At 45.3% G+C, this 21,157-nt stretch overlaps 1 protein-coding gene across 1 annotated transcript in view; it reads right to left on the reverse strand.

The window, feature by feature from the left end:
• Window positions 1-474: 474 nt before the first annotated feature.
• The window catches only part of USP7 (ubiquitin specific peptidase 7 (herpes virus-associated)), a 75,319-nt gene continuing 54,636 nt past the window's right edge, over window positions 475-21,157 (reverse strand). Inside the window, exons 11-31 of the mRNA XM_011961382.1 lie at window positions 18,929-19,011; window positions 16,547-16,656; window positions 14,668-14,824; window positions 13,427-13,571; window positions 12,720-12,850; window positions 11,648-11,782; window positions 10,736-10,837; window positions 10,437-10,542; window positions 9,507-9,599; window positions 9,355-9,422; window positions 8,909-9,009; window positions 8,023-8,176; window positions 7,536-7,603; window positions 6,952-7,060; window positions 6,781-6,858; window positions 5,395-5,495; window positions 4,040-4,139; window positions 3,433-3,552; window positions 3,186-3,257; window positions 2,943-3,033; window positions 475-2,500 (exon numbers count right to left, since the gene is read on the reverse strand). Of these exons, the coding sequence (XP_011816772.1) occupies window positions 2,394-2,500; window positions 2,943-3,033; window positions 3,186-3,257; window positions 3,433-3,552; window positions 4,040-4,139; window positions 5,395-5,495; window positions 6,781-6,858; window positions 6,952-7,060; window positions 7,536-7,603; window positions 8,023-8,176; window positions 8,909-9,009; window positions 9,355-9,422; window positions 9,507-9,599; window positions 10,437-10,542; window positions 10,736-10,837; window positions 11,648-11,782; window positions 12,720-12,850; window positions 13,427-13,571; window positions 14,668-14,824; window positions 16,547-16,656; window positions 18,929-19,011 (2,231 nt within the window). The 3' untranslated portion in view covers window positions 475-2,393. The remainder of the gene's footprint in view (window positions 2,501-2,942; window positions 3,034-3,185; window positions 3,258-3,432; window positions 3,553-4,039; window positions 4,140-5,394; window positions 5,496-6,780; window positions 6,859-6,951; window positions 7,061-7,535; window positions 7,604-8,022; window positions 8,177-8,908; window positions 9,010-9,354; window positions 9,423-9,506; window positions 9,600-10,436; window positions 10,543-10,735; window positions 10,838-11,647; window positions 11,783-12,719; window positions 12,851-13,426; window positions 13,572-14,667; window positions 14,825-16,546; window positions 16,657-18,928; window positions 19,012-21,157) is intronic.

Below are 21,157 nucleotides of genomic sequence, written 5' to 3' on the forward strand. Positions count from 1 at the left end.
CTCCAACAGGAAGTGATGGTGTCTACACGTGGCTTCTCGTCACGGCTGCCACGTTGCAGGGGACTCTGCAGGGTGCCACTGTTATCACCCTTGGGCTTTGCTCATAGCATGAGCCCCTGCGCCTGGCTGCTCTTCTCATTTTGAAACGAGACTGCTTCAGCTCGCTGCTCCTGTGTGTGAGGGCGCAGAAAGGGCCACTGTGACCACAGGCCCTTGCTGTCACACAGTGGTTTTTCAGGTCCCCCGCTGTGAGGACTCCGAACGCTGTCAACAGATGGCATCCACACCCCACAGAGGGAGACGACACAACAGTCCCAGGGTTACAGTGAGGCCAGGGAAGGGGAGTTCATGTTTCTTTAAAATTTCAACTTGTCTCCCCAAAACCAGCTTCACAAACTCAAACTCCTGACACTGTAACTGGGAATGAGTGCGTGGAAAAGGGAACATGGCACACGACGGAAACATTACAACACGTTTTTTGGAAAAAGAGTCATTTAATATCTCAAGGGAGAGTAGGAACTTTGAGTTAGCTAAGACTACAGCCAACCCCCAGCCCAGAACAAAAACAAGACACCTTAATGTTCGTTCAAAGACAAACGCACAGCGAACGGCGCTCACACCCCTGCTCCAACTCCTCTTTCTAGGGAAGGAAGGAGGGAAGGGCCAGGTCCCCGTGGGCCCTCACTCCCTGCTTTCTGTCACACAGGTCACAAGGCAGCTCTCAGAGCAGAAGGCACACACACTGCAGTGGAAGCTGAGAAAGGAAGTTACTCCAAGGTACACACTGGCCCAGAGACCAGGAAACCGTGCCACAGAGCTGGAAGGCAAGGCCGATGGGACAGTGTGAGGACCACGTCCACGACAGCGCCTGCCGCCCCGAGGGGCCTCGTGACACGTCAGGTCACATCTCCAGTCACCTCATTTGTACACAGCTCCCTCCTGGAAAACCTTTTATTTCTTAAGAGCAAATATGACTAGTTAGAGGCAGGAAAAAAAAAAAAAAAAAAAAGAAGAAGAAAGAAATGAAAACAAGAGACCCTGCCCCCGCAAAACGGAATTAGAAGGAAAAGTACATTTCGGTGAAACCTTGTTACAAATGCCAAGGTTTCCCAGGACTGTTTCCAGGGAGAGTAGAAATCTTCCTCCACTTCCACGTCACTCACTGAATTATAATTTTTATAGAAAATTTTATTCAACATACAACATTTTCCAGCAAAAAGGCAATATACAGGAAGAGTTGGTGTACACTGCTCCCACAGAAACAACCCAAAAAATACCGGAAAAGGATGAAAAATAAGAGTGATTTGCTGATTCTATTTTACTGCACTCAAAACTAGACACGCAGCTGGCATTAGCTCCAAAAGAAAAGGAAACGGGGCTGCGACTGAAATAAAACTACACACAATGAATATCAACATCAGTGAAATTCACTTGCAGACTCACCCAACAAAAAGGAACCTCCTCCCAGTGGCAAATTGTACATGTTCATTCATTAAATATACAATTTCATTTTTCCTTTTTTTTCCTTTTTAACTTTTTTACAAAGTCAACAGCGTACTAACCACTAGTGAGCATGCCCTCTTGCTAAAAGGCTTTTTTGTTGTCTGTTCCACTTTAACGAAATTCTATGTATAATTCTTTCACCTGCTCGTATGAACTGCTGAGATCATAAGTGTGCCGAGGCAGCAGAGTAAACCTTAATTGAATTTAACAATGTTCTTGATTGAATAAAAAAGACCCCCACGATGTCTGTCCGGACTGTATTCAGTGCATCCACTTTGCAAAGGGGCTGCAGACAGTAGTGGCTGACGAGGTGAGACGAGTTTATTAAAAAGCCCCCAGGTAGCTGGAGGAGGAGAACCCGAGGAAGGGCCGACAATGCACACAATGAAGGGAAGAGCGCTATTTATTAGGTTGTGAGTTTCTCTGTTTTGCCTTTACAGATGCACAAAAGGTCATTGAAAGTATAACTGAAGGAAATAGGTCAGACGAGCCTAAACACAAGCCTTTCTAGCTGCAGGGCGGGTGCACGGGACCCCAGGGAGGCAGCCGGGCCACTCATGCCCACCAGGGACAGCCCAGCGACCTTGAGCCGGGGACCCACGACCCGCTAACCTCTTCTCCCCGCTGCGCTGACAGCTGCCTTGCACTGTGGTTACCATAAAATAACTCTCACTGGCATCCAAGCTTTATAAAAACACCTTCATTTTGCTCAAAAAGGGCAGTCAATAGATACAGAGAAGCCAAACTGAACAGCCTCAATAAAATAAAATTAACACCAGCAGCGAATCCTCTTGCTGAAGACTTCGGCTAGAGGGCACGTGCACCAAAGTTCTAGGCTGTTAAGGGGCCACCCGCACACCGTCCTCGCCTTGAACACACCAGCTTGGAAATCAGTTATGGATTTTAATGGCCTTTTCAAGGTAAGTGTAGCGACTCCTCTTTGGGGCTTTGTTGAAGTGGTCGAGCCCTAGCCAAGGCCGAGGATGAGACATATTACCTGGTGGGGACGAAGAAAAGCAAGTGAGGCCACAGAGCAGCCCTGGAACCCCTCAGCGGGGTGGTGGCCAGTGAGGCATGCATCCCCGTGGCTCCCCAAGCGGTAAGTTTGCGGGGAAGCCAGGACCTGAACTGCACGCCCACCTGGAGCTAAGGAGGCCCACACCCTGACTGCGCCTCAGAGCCACTGTCCTCACAACCCTCAGTTTCAATCACCCTGAACACACATCCAAGCTTCTCTCCTTGAAGAACTCACAGGTTCCAAAGGATATAAGGATCTGTTAAGAACTCATAGGTTATGGAATGCTATTGCTCCTGGTTCCACAGGTCGCCCAGCGGAGAGAGAAGAGCTGGCACTTGACCCTGGGGCTGCCCCTCCCAGCCCCAGACCACTGGCTTCTTAGCCTGAAACCCACACCAGCCCCCGAGGGGAGAACCCTTACCGGGCTGTGGCTCAAAGTCTTTCAAATTTACTTCATACTCGTCTTCATTTATGTACTGGTGTCGGCCCATCATTACAATTGCAAATTTAAACTAAAAGAAAAAAAATTAAAACTCCTCCGTTACTTCTGTATATCAGTAAAACTCACATCTCTGGCAAAAAAAAAAAAAAGGCCTAGGCCGCTATGCTAGGCAAGGCTTGAGCCTGTGGCCCGTCAAGCCCCCAGGAGGCCCCAGCTGCACACCTTCTCAAACTCCTTCTCCTGGATGTCCAGCAGGCTCTGGATTCGCTTCATCACTTCTCGAAAATGCTCGCCCTGGAATGGCAAAGGACACGTGCTCACACGGTCACTGCCGGCACCCCCGGGCCACGTCATGTGGCAGCCACCAAAACCAATGCCCAGCCCCAACAGGAGCGCAGATTCAGCAATAGCAGCCACTCAAAGGCTCCAGGTTTTGATGCGAGCTCCTTGGCCAACCACAACATCATACCTGGTGTATCCTCAGCAAAAACGGGATTCCGAACGTTCCGAAGACCTCTTTGTGGAAATGTGCCACTGTGACAAGCATCTCATTCTCTTTGTCTATGTCCACCTGGTCCAAAGGGATTTCCTGGGGACATGGACGACAGACACAGTTCTGTAAGTGCAAGTGATGAGGTCAAAGTGTCCATATCTCAATTCTCACACTACTCTAACCTGGAGGGTAGAGCCTGTTTTTGCTAAAAATGCCACACCTGGATCCAGCCAGAATGATGGGCACTCATGGGAGCCTCAGCCAGAAGATATCCAAGTTTCTTCCTCCTCCCCCAAAAAACTGAATTTTAAGAGACCAAACACTATTATCCTAGTCCCTGTGGAAATGTCAACAGCTCTAAATCCAAGTGATCCACAGTTTCTGTCTGGATTGGGTTAGTAACCCAAACTGAGGACTAATCTCTGTGCAAAAACACTGCAGGTCCACCCATGGAATCATATACCTCAATTGCTGGTATATAAACACAGTCCACGCTACTTGTACACTTTGCTGTGATATTTAAACATGCAGCAGATGGGGCTCATGAATACTCTTTGGTGCCAATGGTGTCAGGGACAGATACCTCTATTCGAAACGTCCGGCTTGTTGCAGGAGATAAACATTCTAATAGTTCATCTTCTTGATGGACACCGATGATTTTGTAGCTTACAATTTCTAGCAGCCTGAACAGAGAAGAAAAAAAAAATGGGGCAAAATGAAGTATGTATACTCACATAAAAATGAAATGGTTTTCTAAAAAGAAATAAAGTTACCATGATATGCTTTTTTTTTTTTTTTTTTTTTGAGAAAGAGTCTCTCTCTGTCGCCCAGGCTAGAATGCAACAGCATGGTCTCAGCTTACTGCAACCTCCGCCTCCCAGGTTTAAGCAATTCTCCCACCTCAGCCTCCCGAGTAGCTGGGACTATAGGTGCATGCCACCACACCCAGCTGATACTTGTATTTTTAGTAGAGACGGGGTTTCACTATGTTGGGCAGGCTGGTCTCAAACTCCTGACCTCGTGATCCGCTCGCCTCGGCCTCCCAAAGTGCTGGGATTACAAGCGTGAGCCACCGCGCCCAGCCTTGTTTTTTTTTTTTTTTTAAGAGGATCTGAAATATCAGAAACAGAGACTGGGGGCAAGGCAAGCAGAGGGGTCCCCTCGAAGCACAGGATGAAAGGGCTCTGCTGGACACAGTGGAAGTGGCCACACTTGGGCAGAGATGGACAGACTGGGCCTCCAAAAGTTGTGTAAATCTTTCCCACAAGGAATTCACATTCAGGTGATTGAGGCGTTTTCCTCACTTACTCTTATTAGGTAACAGATAAGGGTCTCACTTTTTAATAACTGTTTTATTAACACTAAAGAAAATTTGGGAACCACATGGCCCCAAAGGCCATTTGTCCTCCAAGTGACTACAGGGCAACGTAGCGAGAATCATTCCCATCTCTCTGAAATAATCAATTCAGGGGCTTCTTTCTACAGCCCAAATGTTGGCTAGATGGATCAGAAGTGATTCAATCTGTCAAATACAAAATCAAGAGTCACCCTTTCCAGTTTCAGTTTGTCATTCAAATGGAATCATATCGTTCCTCTGTTTGGCTTTTCCATAGGAATCACGCCTTTTTACTACAACTAATGTTATCAGAAGATGCAAGACGAAGGAGGAAAAACATGGCTTAATTGTGAAACATGCATAACCCTCTGCACCACACCGGCTTGATGGTTACCCTTGAGACTTGAAAAACTGGAGCAACACTGGGTCTGTGTTGAGTTTCTGTGCAACTGTCTTTGCAACCTGAGGCACACCCCACTGAGTCTGGGAATGATGTGCATGGATTCTGGCTGGGTGGTTTGCACCGACGCAGCTGCAGAGGTCAGCGTTACTGCCACGTGGCCCTAACTAACCGTCCACATTTGGGCTCAAGAAATACTTGCCTAAGTTTCCCTGATGCTTTCTCCCCAAGCTCCACGGCCTTTTTACATTCTTCTAACAGGTCCCGGACACACCCATGCTTGTCTGGATATAGTGTTATTTCCTAAGTAATGAAAAGATAAAATAAGTGCTTTCAAGAAAGCATAAAAGGTCTGCTACCACGAAGGAAGAGAGGAGAAAGTTGCATCATTGTTCTCAACTGTCCCCAGCTGGCCCCCAGTTCTTGCTCTCATTCCCACCCCAACTCCCTCATCTGTGAATTCACTCACAGTGAGAACACTGGTCCTAACCTAGAACCAACCAAATACGGACAGGAGGTTAACAAAAGTGGCCTTGATACAAAAAGCCTGTCATTTACAGAACACCTTCTCAGGAAATGATCCCGAGGGGTCACCCAGGGCCTTCCCAATTCTCAGCACAATGAGAAAGGAATGCCGGTCCAGAAAAAAGACCAGAGGCAGACTGTGGGCCTTCAGGGAGCTCAGTTCTACAAAGGTAAGGCTATTTATGTCTCGAATTTTCCCTCTATACTTGTAGAGCTACAAAGGGTGAGAGATCTGGCATCCAAATAGGTACACAGACTTTTCTGAAGAACCACCTAATGCCTGTAATGCCAACACTCTGGGAGGCCGAGGCAGAAGGATGCTTAATTAAGCCCAGGAGCTCAAGACCAGTCTGGACAATACAGTGAGACCCTGTCTCTAAAAAGAAAAAAAAATATATATATATATACACATACATATATATGTGTGTATATATATATGTATGAATGAGCTGGGCATGGTGACATACACCTGTAATCCTAGCTACTTGGGGGCTGAGGTGGGAGGATCACTTGAGCCCAGGAGGTCTAGGCTGTCGTGGGCTGAGATGGTGCCACTGCACTCCAGCCTGGGCGACAGAGCGAGACCCTGTCTCAAAAAAGAACCACCTAAAATGTGGCTGGGTGTGTCTTCTGTTTGGAGCAAGCATGTGACACTGGAGCTGTCTACACTAGCAGCTTGGGGAGTAAGCGCACAGTGGAGTCAAGGGCCGCTCCATTCACAGGCCTGCTGGACTCCCTGAGACCAGGCCGTGGCAGGAATAGCTGGAGAAGGATTCTCCCCCTCAGCCAAGTGGCAATGCATAAGCATCACAGTGGGACCTGGAAGGGAAGGGCTGGCTTCCGAACGAATGGTTCCTTAGCTCAACATGTGATGCACCCAAAGGCCTCAGGAAGTCTTGCCAGGAGGCAGGAAAGACTGGCCCAGGGCGCCCCCAGCCCCCTTCATGTGCTGTTGTTTAGAGTGCTTTTCTTTGGTGTCTTAGTTTTCAACGTCGGGGGACAGGTAGAAACAATAAGCAAATTCCAATAAAAATTAAAATTCATAGTATTAAAAAAAACTTACCTCTTCCCTAAATTGGCTGTTTAACCATATACATTTAAAACTTCGCCTGTTCTCAAAGTCTGTGATTTTCATCTTAAGCTATTAAGAAAAGAAAGATTCACATCAGATACCGTCACCAAAAACCCAAGCCTTCTCTTTATTACCCATAGTTACATTAATTTGGACTCATACCTGCTGATAGTAAAGTTTCTTAGGTTGTCTAGGCTTGAAGAATTGTAGAAGATCTCTTAAAGTACCTTCATAATTATGTCTAAGAGGATTACCTGGGCCATCCCTATAACTACACAAGAAAACAGCATATAAATAAATGACTTGTTTATTTGCCTACAAACAAATACCTGTGAGTGAGCATAAAAGCAAACCGCTGGCCTTACATCTGGACTTGAAATTTGGACCTAGCATGGGGTTTAACTTAATACTCCTGTTTCCCGAGAACTAAGTCCCACTCGCTGTCACACTTGAATGCTCTCTGCAATAGTGACAAAACACCCAGCAGCCTGGCAGGACTGACCAGCTGGACACATGAGAGATGCACTGAGGATGTATCTAAAGTCAGTCTGGCTTTGGATGAGGCTGTCAATTATTTTAACATCTCAGAGTAATGCGGTCAAGATGTGAGTGGTGACAATTCTGAAACTAAGCAAGAAATGGCATGTCAGGTGAAATGGCGAGCTAATTATTAGTTCCAAGATGTTTCAATGAACTGTGGAAAGCATGCAGTCAACAGCAAGCAAGTGTCCGTGCATGTGACTTACCCTTGTGACTTGAAAAACTGGAGCAACATTGGATCTGTGTTGAGCCTCTGTGCAACTGTCTTTGCAACCTGGGACACAGAAAGGAAGGTTCATATTTTGGGGAAAAAACTGAAACCCGGTCATAAACTTCATGATTAATTACGTAAAACGTGCTATGAGCAGCCTGAATTTAAATTCCGTAGCAATTTATTAAACAGGAATGAACTATATTATCCCTTAATGTATCACCATGGGAATAGCATATCTGATGAAGGTAACTTTGAAAAGGTTTTCACTTTTAATGGTGAGGTCTACAGGTTCTTTTCTGATGGCAATTATTCTAGCTCCCATGGCAGTATCAGCCTGAATCCACTTCAGTGGGAGATTTCCTCAGGCATAGCCCCTCCTGAACCAAAACCATGAGACAGCTTCTTCGACAAGCATTTTAAGAAAGAAATTTGTCTTTCTGGAGTGGGATCTGAAGAGGAAAGGAGCATTTATTAAATACCTGAAAATAATTCATTCTATTTGATAACGTAACCACAAATCCAGGATCATTAGGGATTGTTTTATCACAGAAAATGACATCAACGCGGTGGTAGAGATCTCGGAAATATTCCTTTGCGGTGGGTAATTCACTGTTATCATTTTCAGGGTCATCCCTGGTAGGGGGAGAAAGTTTGCAGTCTGAATCAAAGTCCATGGCAGGGGGTAGCTGGTAAAAATGGCATCATCTTTTACACAACAGTGACACCAACAGGCTGTCTTGCAAGATAAATTCAGGTTCCCCTTTGTAAGCGAGGCAAGTATGCAAGGGGATACACTGAGCCAGGCACAATGTAGTGGCTTTACATTCTCATCCCACTACAAAACAAAACCCCCTTAGGTAACAGCACCTGTGCCTCCTCTACACGAGCAGACTTGGACACAGTGTCCTACCCACAGACCTGAGAGGTGGTGGAGCCCAGTCTCTGACCGTCAGTCAGCAAATCAGGGCTTTCGTGTGCCATCGAGCCGCTTTCAGACACTGAGTGTCTAAGACCAAAGACTGGTGGGTTTACATGAAGACAAACTGAAATGAATTACCCAAGTAGGTACATTCTAAGGAGTTTCAATTTCATAAATCTTAGGGGAAGGAAGCAATTGTTCCCACCCTGCTAACAGGTGCCACGTACACGTGAGACATTCTAAGGAATTGAGAAGAGCTTTGTGAAATGAAAATGTTCACCACACCTAATTTCAAAACCCAGAGAAAGCCTGTCAACAGAGCTACATTAAAAAAACAAAAACAAAAACGTGGCTCAGGATCTAGGTACAAATGTTTCTTGGTTCTACAACTTAAAAAAAATCCTGAAATTAGTAGAAAGTGATACAATCCTTCACAAAGTACATACTTCTGAAATACTATGATGTCACCATCCATTAGTTCATCAAGGGCTTTATCAAGAGACACGTCATAGTCCTGAATTCTCTCTGTTAAATTCGGTTTAACTTCCTACAGCGAAAGATATAAAATTGTTACATTGCAAAGTTTGTCTAATGTTTAATATGGCCAGATAGTCTTCCATGTACTTAAGTATTTTCTGTACACCCAATTCTATTCACGTTTTAAGTTAAAATGTTAACGGAAAAAGCTAAATAAATAAATCCACAAATACGTAAAACTGATTCTAAAAAAAAAAAAAATCACAAATCTAAATATGTCATTCTCAAGATCATCTGAGGCCCTGAGTTAGTTGGTAGACCTAACAGAGTAACAAATTCGGGGTAAAAAGAACAAACAGAACCCTCCACAAACTACTAAGAATATACTAATTATGGAAAAATAAACCATCCAAACCTCATAGAGGATAAGGCTAGTATCTTGAATAAATCCTGCTCTGTCACACATAACTGGGAGCAAGTCACCTAGGAGAAAGAAGATATTTTAAATGTGTAGCTGTAATGTACTGAGCAAAATCTACTCAGAAGGTCAGTGCACAAAGGACTTACGTATTTTACAGGATATTGGTGTGTAGATATGCCCACAGTAATTCAAGCTCCGTGTTTTGGGATCATACATCTTCAAAAATAACATTACATCATCTACAAGGTTAATAAACAAGTTTTGTTAAGATCCGAACACTCAGTACAATGCTTAAAAAACAAACAAACAAAAAAAAACAAAAACAAAAAACCAGTAAGCTGAATAGCTCAGTGACAAGTGAAATGACAGCTTAAGGTACCTAAAAGTGACTTCAGATGTGGCTTAGTCACGAAGCTGAGGCTATGACCGCAGAGCTTCCGAACATCAGACCCATGGAAACCCACTACATTTAGACAGTCAAGACGGTATGGAGTGCAGCAAACTTAGAATTCCTAGTTCTGAGACCTGGCACTGACTGGCTGGAAGAGCGTTGCCACGGGAAGATTGCGCATGGTCTTGTGTCTTTGCCGGAAGTGACCACTCACAGCAATAAAAGTGTCATTTTATAGCAAGGGTCAGCAAATTACGATCCACCTGTTTTGTCGATAAAGTTGTACTGGAAGACAGCCAGCCCGTTCATTTACATATTCTTTGTGGCCGCCTTAGTACAGACAGAAAGGCCTGAAACGCCTGAGATATTGCCTATCTGGCCCCTGACAGACGTTTGCAACCCTGCTCTTTAGGATCTGACCAACGCGATTAGCACAGCACAGCAGCTGAGACTGAAGACAGAACAGGACGGCCCCACATGGCTGCTACTGTCTCCGGGCCTCACAGGAAACTTGCAGCCAAGACAGTCTTATTTGACTTCATCAGGAAGTCAAGTGAGCATTTGTGGACTTGATCAACAGATCTTTCTGCAAGGGAAGAAGGCTTAACCCTGTGTGTTTAGAACAACAATCCAGGAATCCAACGCTACTGCTCTAAGTGCAGGCAGGCGTCTCGTGGGCACTTACGATCTTTATCAAACTTGGGTAAGGTCGCTCCACTAGCAGCCAGCTCGGGATCAACTGTTTCCAGGAATATTGTCCAAGGGTTTTCATTATCACTGAGCTCAATCATCTATTTCCAAAAGAGACGCTGATTTTAGAAGAGTCTAATGGCTTAGGTGACAGAGCGAAAAACTACAGTCAAGTACTGAAGAAAACGTCCAATTCTAGTTAAGTGGACCAAAAGGGAAACAAGCTGCACTAAGTGCAGAGGACTAACACCTCCTGCACGGTTCCAAACCAGATACGCTATTAACAATATTTACTGTTTTATTGCCGTCGGCTTCATTATCTAACATTGCTGGCCGTTTTGTTCCATTACTCCTTGCTTGCATGGGCCACAATCGAATTTGATCTTGTGGAAATCCCTGAAAAAATATTAAGAATAGATTAACATAAAAACACACTCATATTTTAGTCCTCTGTATTACACACACATATGTATATACATATATATACATATACATACACATATAGTCAATATGTTAATGTTAAGATTGTGATTGTAGGCCAGGTGCGGTGGCTCACGCCTGTAATCCCAGCACTTTGGGAGGCCAAGACGGGTGGATCACGAGGTCGGGAGTTCAAGACCAGCCTGGCCAAGATGGTGAAATCCCGTCTCTACTAAAAATACAAAAATTAGCTAGGCATGGTGGCAGGCGCCTATAATCCCAGCTACTTGGGAGGCTGAGGCAGGATAATTGCTTGAAACCAAAAGGTGGAGGTTGCAGTGAGCCGAGATCGCGCCACTGGGTAACAAGAGTGAAACCTGTCTCGAAAAAAAAAAAAAGAAAAGAAAAAAGACTGTGATTGTAAGAAAAAGAATTCTAATTCTTTCCCGGTTGATTTGGACAACTGAGACTTATCCTTCAGGATCGAATGCCCATTTTACAAAAATAAAGAGGGGATGGGGGTGCAGGGAGTGGAGTGGAGGATGAGGAAAAGCGGTGGAAACATGTCCGCGAAATCCTGTGGGTTCCCCAGAGCTGCAGTCAGGGGGCTCAGTGGTTTTCTTGCACTTTCTCAGGCAGGAAACGTTCCTGGGTCACACTCCTCACTGTTAGACAGTAGCTGGACACAGCGTCCACCCCCAAAGGCAGTTAGTCTTTTCTAGTGACATGGAAGGAAGGTGGACCTTGGGAGCCAGGGTGGCGAACATCCATAAGACCGGCACGCACCATGGTCTGGGAGAGGCTCTGAACAAACTCAGCCAGCGAGGAGTTCTTCAACACTTTGAACACTGTGTATTTCACTTTTTCTTCATCGTACATGTCATTTCCTTGGTGGCCACAAAACTGGTCCTCTGCAACTATCTGAAAATTTGTATGAAAACACAGAAAACACTTGACAACTGACAAAAAAATGAGTCCACACTGAACACATTTAAACATTAAAATGCTGAAAACTCATGTTTTGTTCCAAAGAAACTTCTTCAAAAGACCAATGAAGAAAAACAGCATAAAATGACCAAAATGTAAACTTATTTATTTAGAAAAGGAGGCTGTGGGCTGGGCATGGTGGCTCACACCTGTAATCCCAGCACTCTGGGAGGGTGAGGCAGGTGGATCACCTCAGGTCACGAGTTCCAAGACCAGCCTGACCAACATGGAGAAACCCCATCTCTACCAAAAACACAAAATTAGCTGCGTGTAGTGGCACATGCCTGTAATCCCAGCTACTTGGGAGGCTGAGGCAGAGGTTGAGGTGAGCAGAGATCATGCCACTGCATTCCAGCCTGGGCAACAAGAGTCAAACTGTCTCAAAAAAAAAAAGAAAAGGAGGCTATGTTTCACTGCAATAACTTAACTCACCTATAAACTGGACCTAGCTAGACAGCCAACTGTGAGATGACCTCCTCCCTTCTCCAACCCCCACAGTACTTTCTGAAGCAACACACCCCCTCAAGTGCACTTGATCGCTACTCTGTCTGGTGGCCTGACTTCTGCCACCCAAGTCTTTACTCCTGAACCGGCCCTGCCCGCCACCAACAGGGCCAGGTGTTACAAATGCTCAGGCAGCTGCCCAGAGCAGCTCAGGGCACAACAGTCCTGGTGTGTGTATCAGGAACTACTCTGGGACTGAGACCAAACTCAGGAAAGCACGTGGGGCAGCTTCTCTCTGGGCAGTGGCCCTGCTGTGCGTTGGGTGACCCAAGGGTCCCAGAGGGGCGGGGGCTGACCTGCACATGCGTACAGAGATGGGCGCCCTGCTTCGTGGTAACCCGGGAGTCCCAGAAGGGCGGGGGCTGACCTGCACTTGCATATAGAGATGGGCTTCCTGCCGCTCCTTCCGCTTCTGAGCCTCGATCCTTTTCTCTTCTTGTAACCGCTCCACCAACTGCTGAGGAATATCATGGTCGGTGACTGCCTGTAAAACTTCACCTGCAGGACAAAGGCATCCTCTTTGACCTCTGCAGATGGGACTTTCGCCTCCTTAGAAGCTCCTGATTCTAGGTCATCATTAATAAGATAATCTATTAGGTCGGGCTTGGTGGCTCATTCCTGTAATCCCAGCACTTTGGGAGGCCAAAGCAGGCGGATCACGAGGTCAGGAGATCAAGACCATCCTGGCTAACATGGTGAAACCCCATCTCTACTAAAAATACAAAAATTAGCCGGACGAGGTGGCGGGCGCCTGTAGTCCCAGCTACTCAGGAGGCTGAGGCAGGAGAATGGTGTGAACCCGGGAGGTGGAGCTTGCAGTGAGTCAAGATCCCACCACTGCACTCCAGCCTGGGCGACAGAGTGAGACTCGGTCTCAAAATAAAATAATCTATTAAAGTGAAATTACTTGCTACCATGAGTCTGCAGAAGCCCAGCCCTGCTTGTTTCTGGGCTGCTGTAAATATAGCAGAATAAGCATAAAACATGTTTGGACAAAAAAGGATATTGTGAATTCATGGTAGAAATGTCAAGTCCACCACAGTAAAGGACAGAACAAAAGTGAACGCTACTCACTCAGTTTTGATTCCCTGATATAGACTAACATGTAAGCATTAGTGCAGTGTCGAACAGACAGGTCGTCATCGTGACCCCCATAATTGTGCTCAATTGCTTCCTCTTTAGTGCACCTTGACACCACGTCGTCATCAAATTTACACCACTGCAAGGAAAGCAACACACATCAGGAGCGATCAAGTACTGTGACAAGCACCCAACACTAGAAGGCAGCGTTGTTCTAAAATGTGTGAACTTCTAGGTATGCCCCTAGTTGAAAAAATATACATGTGTATACATACACAGGCACACAACCTGATGGTGTGCTAGGCAGGCAGAGCTTCAGGCACCCACTCATACAATTCACTAGGACCTTTGCCATCCCCATTCAACATTCTGTGGGCACTACTACCGTTCGCCCAATGGCAATTTTTCTAATCTACTCAAATAGCCCATTTTCCACTTAGGTTCAATCTACTGACATTACCAACTCTTTACAGAATTAAAAAGGCCATACTGAGCACACCAAATGAGCGTTCAATTTTACCCTTTAGTTATAAAATTAAATGGGTTGTTTTATCCTATCCCATGGCATTTTATGGAATCAAGTTAAGGGCCAGACTGAAGTCAACATGGCATGTCCCTAACAGTTATCTTCCCATCTGCCTTGTGGATGGAGCCGTATTAAATAGTGGCGAGTGCTACTGTTACAGGTACTCTTCACTGTTTTCTCATGCTGTGGGGTCCTTCCATCAAATCTCCTTGGCAGGAGCTGGGTGCTGGCCCTGTGGTCTTGGAGGTAGATTCCGAGATCCTCATCTGCCAAATGAGTATGGCGCCCTCTACGCTCCCAAGGGTGGTAGTGAAGACTGCATGAGATCCCCATGAGAGGAAACAAGAGAGGACCGGGGGGGCATGCAGAGGGACATGCAACCAGCCGGCCTCTCCGACTGGGCCCATGGCATGGGTAATTATCCCACGAGCATTCAGAAGAAATTGTAAGTGTCTCACATGAGATATAAGGGATTCTGTAGGTTCCAACATTGATTACTAACGAAGAGAAGCACAAATGCTAATTTACTATTTCCCTTCAAATCTCAGCAATTAAATGGATGGGACAACAGTACTTAGTAGCCAGAGAATACACAGATCAATTAGGGGTCCCTGACAAGGTCCCAAGTAGGAACCAAAAGAGGCTGAAGCAGAACGTCAGTGTTAACTTTCTGATGAGCTCGCATTCAGTCCTGGGTCCCAGCACTTACTTTGCCATCCCCTTTAGGGTTTAGATACACCACATAATGTCCGCCATGATTATCTCCACTATGAACCAGGACTGCATGAAGAATATAATTTGCAGGGTCCTTAGGATCTGTTTTTTGCAAAAATTCATCAAGTGGTAACTGCTCTGGGAATTCAAACCTATTAGAAAACATTTTAAAGGAAATTCAGTATTAATTTACACAAAAAATATCACACTTTACAGTAAGTAAGGCCATTTAATGTATTGGCTCATCTTTAATGTGATAAGCATGAATTGCCTTGGGAAGGCCTATGAACTACATAATGTAATGTCTACTTGATGGAAATAATTATTCCTATGGGTCAACATAATAAATACACACTACGAATAATTTATGGTGGGGGAATTCCAAATATATCAAGAAATGATTCTGAAGGTCGAGAGGTTAAGACTACTAAGGATATCTGCAAACAGAGAAACATGAAAAATCAAATTCAGAAAGACATGTAAAAATATTTCCCACTCTGAATATCGACTTAGTTTTAATATTCTACAGACATCCTGAAATCGACTTAGTTTTAACTGGCTCTACAAATTTTGATTTACTTGACCAAATTTCACCATCAGGGCTGCAAACTTAAGAGGCAGGAAGGCAAGTTCCACGGGTAGGGCTATGAAGCAGCCAGCACTCAGCTCACAGCCCCTGCAGCCTTCAGGAATGGCGGCCTCAAGTTGCCAAACCTTCGGATTCCTAACCGATGCCAAAATCTGAGCATCTATGTAAAATCTCACAATTGAAAAAATGTTTGCCACTGGCTCCAATAAAAACAAAAACCAAGTAAGGACCTCAAGAAACATACCAACAGGTGGGAATTGGTCTGAAGGCTGCCAGTTTGTGAGTTCTCCCTGAGACAGTTTCTGACCTATATAAAGACTGAATGGGCGACGAAAGGCTCAGCTGGTGGCAAGTAATATGATTTGATTATACTCTCCGTCTAACCTGAAAGCTGAATGACCAATCTACATTCCATACAAAGCTGGTGCTCAAACTACTAAGGATAAAACTACTGTATCCTCTATCAGATAAGGTAGTGCACGCTGTCACTCCTGCACCTGGTATTTTAACAATCTAAAAACTACTTGTGGCTGGGGGTGGTGTTTCATGCCAATACTCCCAGCACTTCGGGAGGCTGAGGCCAGCAGATCACTTGAGACCAGCCTGGCCAGCATGGTGAAACCCTGTCTCTATTAAAACACAAAACTAGCCAGGCACTTGGAAGGCTGAGGCAGGAGGATCGTTTGAGCCCAGCAGTTCAAGCCTGCAGTGAGCCATGATAGTGCCACTGCACTCCAGCCTGGGCGACACAGCAAGACTCCGTCTCAAAAACATAACAAAATAAATAAAAATAAAATAACTACTTGTAATTGGCATACAAACAACTCCTTTAGCATTCTTGAAAACTCTAGCACATTCTAGAAGTTGACGCCAACTGAGAGACAACAAAATATTGGAAAATCCTATTTAAACAAATACACTAGAAGTCCCTGTGAAATAACATTTACAATTGGTCAAAATTAAATCTGTTAGAAATCCTGTGAATGCAAGATCTGTGAAGCAGAAACAGCCCCATCCTTGTGGACTGAGATCAGCCACAGCAGACAGCAGAGCTGGGACTGGGCAAAGCATCTTGAGAGGGGAAATGGACTCGGCAGAGGCGGCCTCTGAAACTTGACATAAAATCATTCCTTTAACACTGCTGCTCTTGGGACACAGAGGTAGAAGCGAAATCTAAATAAATCAGATGTGGGACTGAAACTACAAAGACTGAGGAAAGCACTGAGGCTAACCCCCCAGACCAGCACAATGATGAATCTGAATTTCACATCCCACTACAGATTACCTATCATTGATCTTGATATTTTGGTCCGTCTGAGGGTCATACATAAATCTCATCAGTTGTAGATGTAACACTGGTGGCAATGTTAGGAATTTCACACCTTTCTCGGCTTCCTGAACATTGAAAAAGAAATGCAAATGTAGTTAGCCTCTACTTACTCCTGGAAGCAATGAAATCAACAGCGGCTCAGCAACATTGGAACATGTCTGGGGACTCTGGAGACAAAGGCAAGGAAGTTTAGATGTCCATTTAGGGCATCTTTGAAATGTTTTCTTTAGGTCTGTTTATGGGTCTCTTTGTTTGTGAAAATAATGCTGCACCAGATGACTGTGAGATTCTCTTACCTTGGATTATATTCTAACTTGATATCCAGCAACGGGGGAAGAAATGGTTAAGGAAATTTAGACAGTCATTTGCTGCTGAATTATACAGTCATTAAACACTGTGCAAATTATGGAGATCCACAGAAAAATCGTTAAATGGAAAAGCAGCAAACTCTGGTTACAATTACGCAAGATTAGGTATGCTTATGAAACGCCCAAACACAACAAGTAGCAATGAACCCAGTGAGGGGTTGGCAGGATTATAAGCTTCCTTTCCTTGGGCTCTCTGATGTTTGCATAAGAACCCATGCATCACAGGGCACGCCCTCAGTGCTTATGGCTCAATCCCACTTCTAAGTTCTGATCCAGTGTCAGCAAGGCCCTTCCCCAGCTGACTGCCGGCCTCTGTGGGATAGGACACCCCAACTTCTCAACAAGCCTTCTCTGGGACATCGGACTTTACAGCTCTCGCCCCGCTCTGTCTCTGCTCCATCTTGGCCAGCTCTTTGCTCCTCAGTAAAATCAGGGTTTGCCGATCTCACCCATGGCCAGGCGGTCAGGTTCCCTCAGTGCACGTCTGACTCACAGCTCTATTTCCAATGCAGACCTTCCTTCTGGCTGGAAACCCACCTGCCCAGCAGCTAGCAAGAGACCTGGAGGAACTGGGGGCCATAACAAGACACACCCGTATGCCAAGGTTCTTGGGTGTGCATGAGCTGCTCGTTTAAGACAGGGCTATCTCAGGAAAGACAAAACCAGACCTCAGGAGCCCACTCCACAGTGGGGAAGGGCCTGTTTTTAACAGAGCCTGAAAGATAAAAGGATTCTGTCTCCACCGCTGTCCACTGAGGCTTTGACTCAAATACATATTGCTCAACCAGACCCTAAAACATCCAGAATAGAAAATAATAATTCTTGTGAGTAGACCAGAATATTTCTTAATCACACCAAGCTGCCAAAGTTCTCATTAAAAAATAACTTTCTGGCCAAGCGCAGTGGCTCACGCCTGTGATCCCAGTACTTTGGGAGGCTGAGGCAAGTGGATCACAAGGTCAGGGGTTCAAGACCAGCCTGGCCAATATGGTGAAACCCCACCTCTACTAAAACTACAAAAATTAGTTGGGCCTAGTGGCGGGTGCCTGTAGTCCCAGCTGCTTGGGAGGCTGAGGTAGAAAAATTGCTTGAACCCGGGAGGCGGAGGTTGCAGTGAGTCGAGATCGCACGACTGCACTCTAGCCTGGGGAACAGAGCGAGGCTCCATCTCAAAAAAAAGCAACTTTCTGATCTATACCTCAGTCCCTCAGTCCAACTGGACCGACCTAGCAGAAGAGTACATTTGATGCTGACTACAAAATGGGTACACAGGCATCATGAACTATACACTGGCAGGCTTTGTAAGCACAGGCCGGCCTGAAATTTTTAATTATAAATTAGTTGAGTCAATGAGTCAAAGTTGTAAGATTACATAACAGACCCTAGATCACTGGATCCATGAGGACACTGCAGATCCAACAGACCAGCCAGACCAGCAGCCAGGAACAGTTCATTTCCGTCTATCCAAGCAGGTACACCCACCATGCTCACTGCTCTGTCAGATGCCCAGAAAACTGGGAGCCACAACCCTAGAGAACACACTCCTCATTCAAGTTGTGATCCTCAGAAAACGAAATTCATTAAAAATACATTTAAAAATAAAGCAACACAACCTAAATAAACACAGTCCAACTCACCAAGAAATGCCACTTGTGACCAGGAGAAACTGAAGGAAAACTGGAGCAGTGACCCCAGTAAGCTGAGGAACGGGGAAAGGATAAGATTCCTAAAACCCCACGAGACCTTCCATCCTGCTGGATGTGCTTCTACGGGATAAATCGGCTGCACTCCCATCTCCTAATATCCCCCTCACCCTCCCCATTCGACTACCCAAGAAACAGAATCCTTGTATACTCTAAATACCAGAAACACATGAAAGGGCACAAGCAATTTTTTATTTAGCAATTAAAAGAACTGAAAATAAAGAAGAAAGCTACAACAGGACACTAGCACAAAACACCCAAGTTACCTGTAAGCCATGTTCCCCAGCGTCGTATTTATTGTCCCCATCGAGCTGTTCTACTGCCACATAATCCACAAATGATTCAAATACTTTGGAAAAGAGAGAGAAAAGTCAATTCTAAAGCTTCATTTATAATATAGCCAACCCAGGTATAAGTTATTTAAATCAGCATATTTAGGAATAGCAGAGAAGGTAAACGACACTAATTAAGAACAGTAATTCTCACCCTGTAGCCAATACTGTAGGTAAATGTGCTGTTAGCACCTTTGCTCACTGGCCAAAGGTCATTAGTATCTTTCTTAAGGACATTAAAATGACAATATGGAGGTAACAGTTAAGGTTTTACTGTTATTTGAACAAAGCACATACTGTAAAGCTATGACTATGAAGACAGCTTGGAATTGGGCAGTATGGACAACCCGTTGGTCTCAAAAGCAGAGATGCACAAAGGTGAATGGCTGCCTGATGTGGCAGAACGACAAGGAAAACCTGGATTTCCTCAGAGGTCAACACGGCACGTAGTGGAAGTTGGTCCTGGCATCTCCATACCCCCACTTATTCCAAGTGGATTGTAGATAAATGGAAAAGGCAAAATACTAAAAGGTAACAGAATTTTATAGGACATAAAAAGCAAACAAGTATACACTGTATTTCCCTAAAATTAAGAATGGTAACATTAAGGGTGAAAGGATGAGCCACACGCTGAGGGACAAGCTCTCAATCCAACACAGAATTGTGCAGCTAGAGCGTATGGTGAGCTCCTCCTGCTCCGATCATGAAGGCAACATGCAACTGCACAACACTGAAAACAGCTGCTGTCACGCTCTGAACACATGTGGTACAGGACAGGGATCCCTGAAGGGACAAATGAGAGCCCTGTGATGGGCCCAGCTCTGCTGAGTTTACAGGCTGCAGCCAGTGAAAGGCAAACCCAGAAAGAGCCAGAAGTGAGAATCAGAGAAGCCCAAGGGAGCCAGAACCTGTGGGGCAGAGTAGCCTAAAGCAGAATGCTGCCCAGAAAGCAAGATCTGGGGATGTGCAGTTTCTTCCGAAGCTGTCAGTGAGAACGGATCAGTGAAATCGAGGAAATTACCTGGGGCAAGGGAAAGAAGCAGCAAGAGGATGAGGATTGGGGGAACAACCTTCAGAGCTCATGACAGGCTGGGAAGTCTGTGTTCCCATCAGCCACGGTGGAAAAACCTCTGAACACCTGGGAGACTCAGCTAACAACTAAAAGGATGTGGGGACAGGTTATCCCTCAAGTAAAACCTGTTCTCCCACCTAGCAAGGCTTAAAAACAAGACTCAAAGGAAGCAAATGATTTACAAGTCACTTATCTGTGCGTAAGAGCAAAGGTTAGTAATATCTAACACCCAGCAACATAAAAACCACCATGCCTGCTGTTCAATAAAAAGGTTACCAAGCATGTGGCCCAGTACAGTGGCTCAGTGGCTCGCGCCTGTAATCCCAGCAGTTTGGGAAGCCGAGGCAGGTGGATCGCATTAGGTCAGGAGTTCGATACCACCCTGGCCAACGTGGTGAAACCCCGTCTCTACTAAAAATGCAAAAATTAGCTGGGTGTGATGGTGGGCACCTGTAATTCCAGCTACTCAGGAGGCTGACAGGAGAACTGCTTGAACCCAGGAGACGGAGGTTGTAGTGAGCTGAGACTGCGCCACTGCACTCCAGCCTGGGTGACACAGTGAGACTCCATCTCAAAAAAAAAAAAAAGAAAAAAGAAAAAAAAAGATTACCAAGCATGCAAAGAAGTTGAAACCACCACCCAAGACGAAGAGAACAATCCTTCAATAGAAACAGACGCAGAAATCTCACAGATGACAAAATTAGTAGACAAGAGCATTACCAACTTAAATCCAAAGGAGAAGAAAGCAAGAGCATACTAAGAAGAGACACAGGGCTGGGCATAGTCCCAGCACTTTGGAAGGCCAAGGTGGGCAGACTGCTTGAGCGCAGGACCTCCGAGACTGGCCTAACACGGCAAGACCTTGTCTCCAAATAATTATTATTAATTGATAAATACATAGAAAAAAAAAAGAAGAGATATTCATTTAAAAAAAAAATCCAGGCCAGGCGCAGTGGCTCAAGCCTGTAATCCCAGCACTTTGGGAGGCTGAGACAGGTAGATCACAAGGTCAGGAGATCGAGACCATCCTGGCTAATACAGTGAAACCCCGTCTCTACTAAAAAATACAAAAAACTAGCCAGGTGACATGG

This window comes from Colobus angolensis, unplaced genomic scaffold (assembly GCF_000951035.1).
Source record: "Colobus angolensis palliatus isolate OR3802 unplaced genomic scaffold, Cang.pa_1.0 Scaffold55, whole genome shotgun sequence".
Lineage (NCBI taxonomy): Eukaryota > Metazoa > Chordata > Mammalia > Primates > Cercopithecidae > Colobus > Colobus angolensis.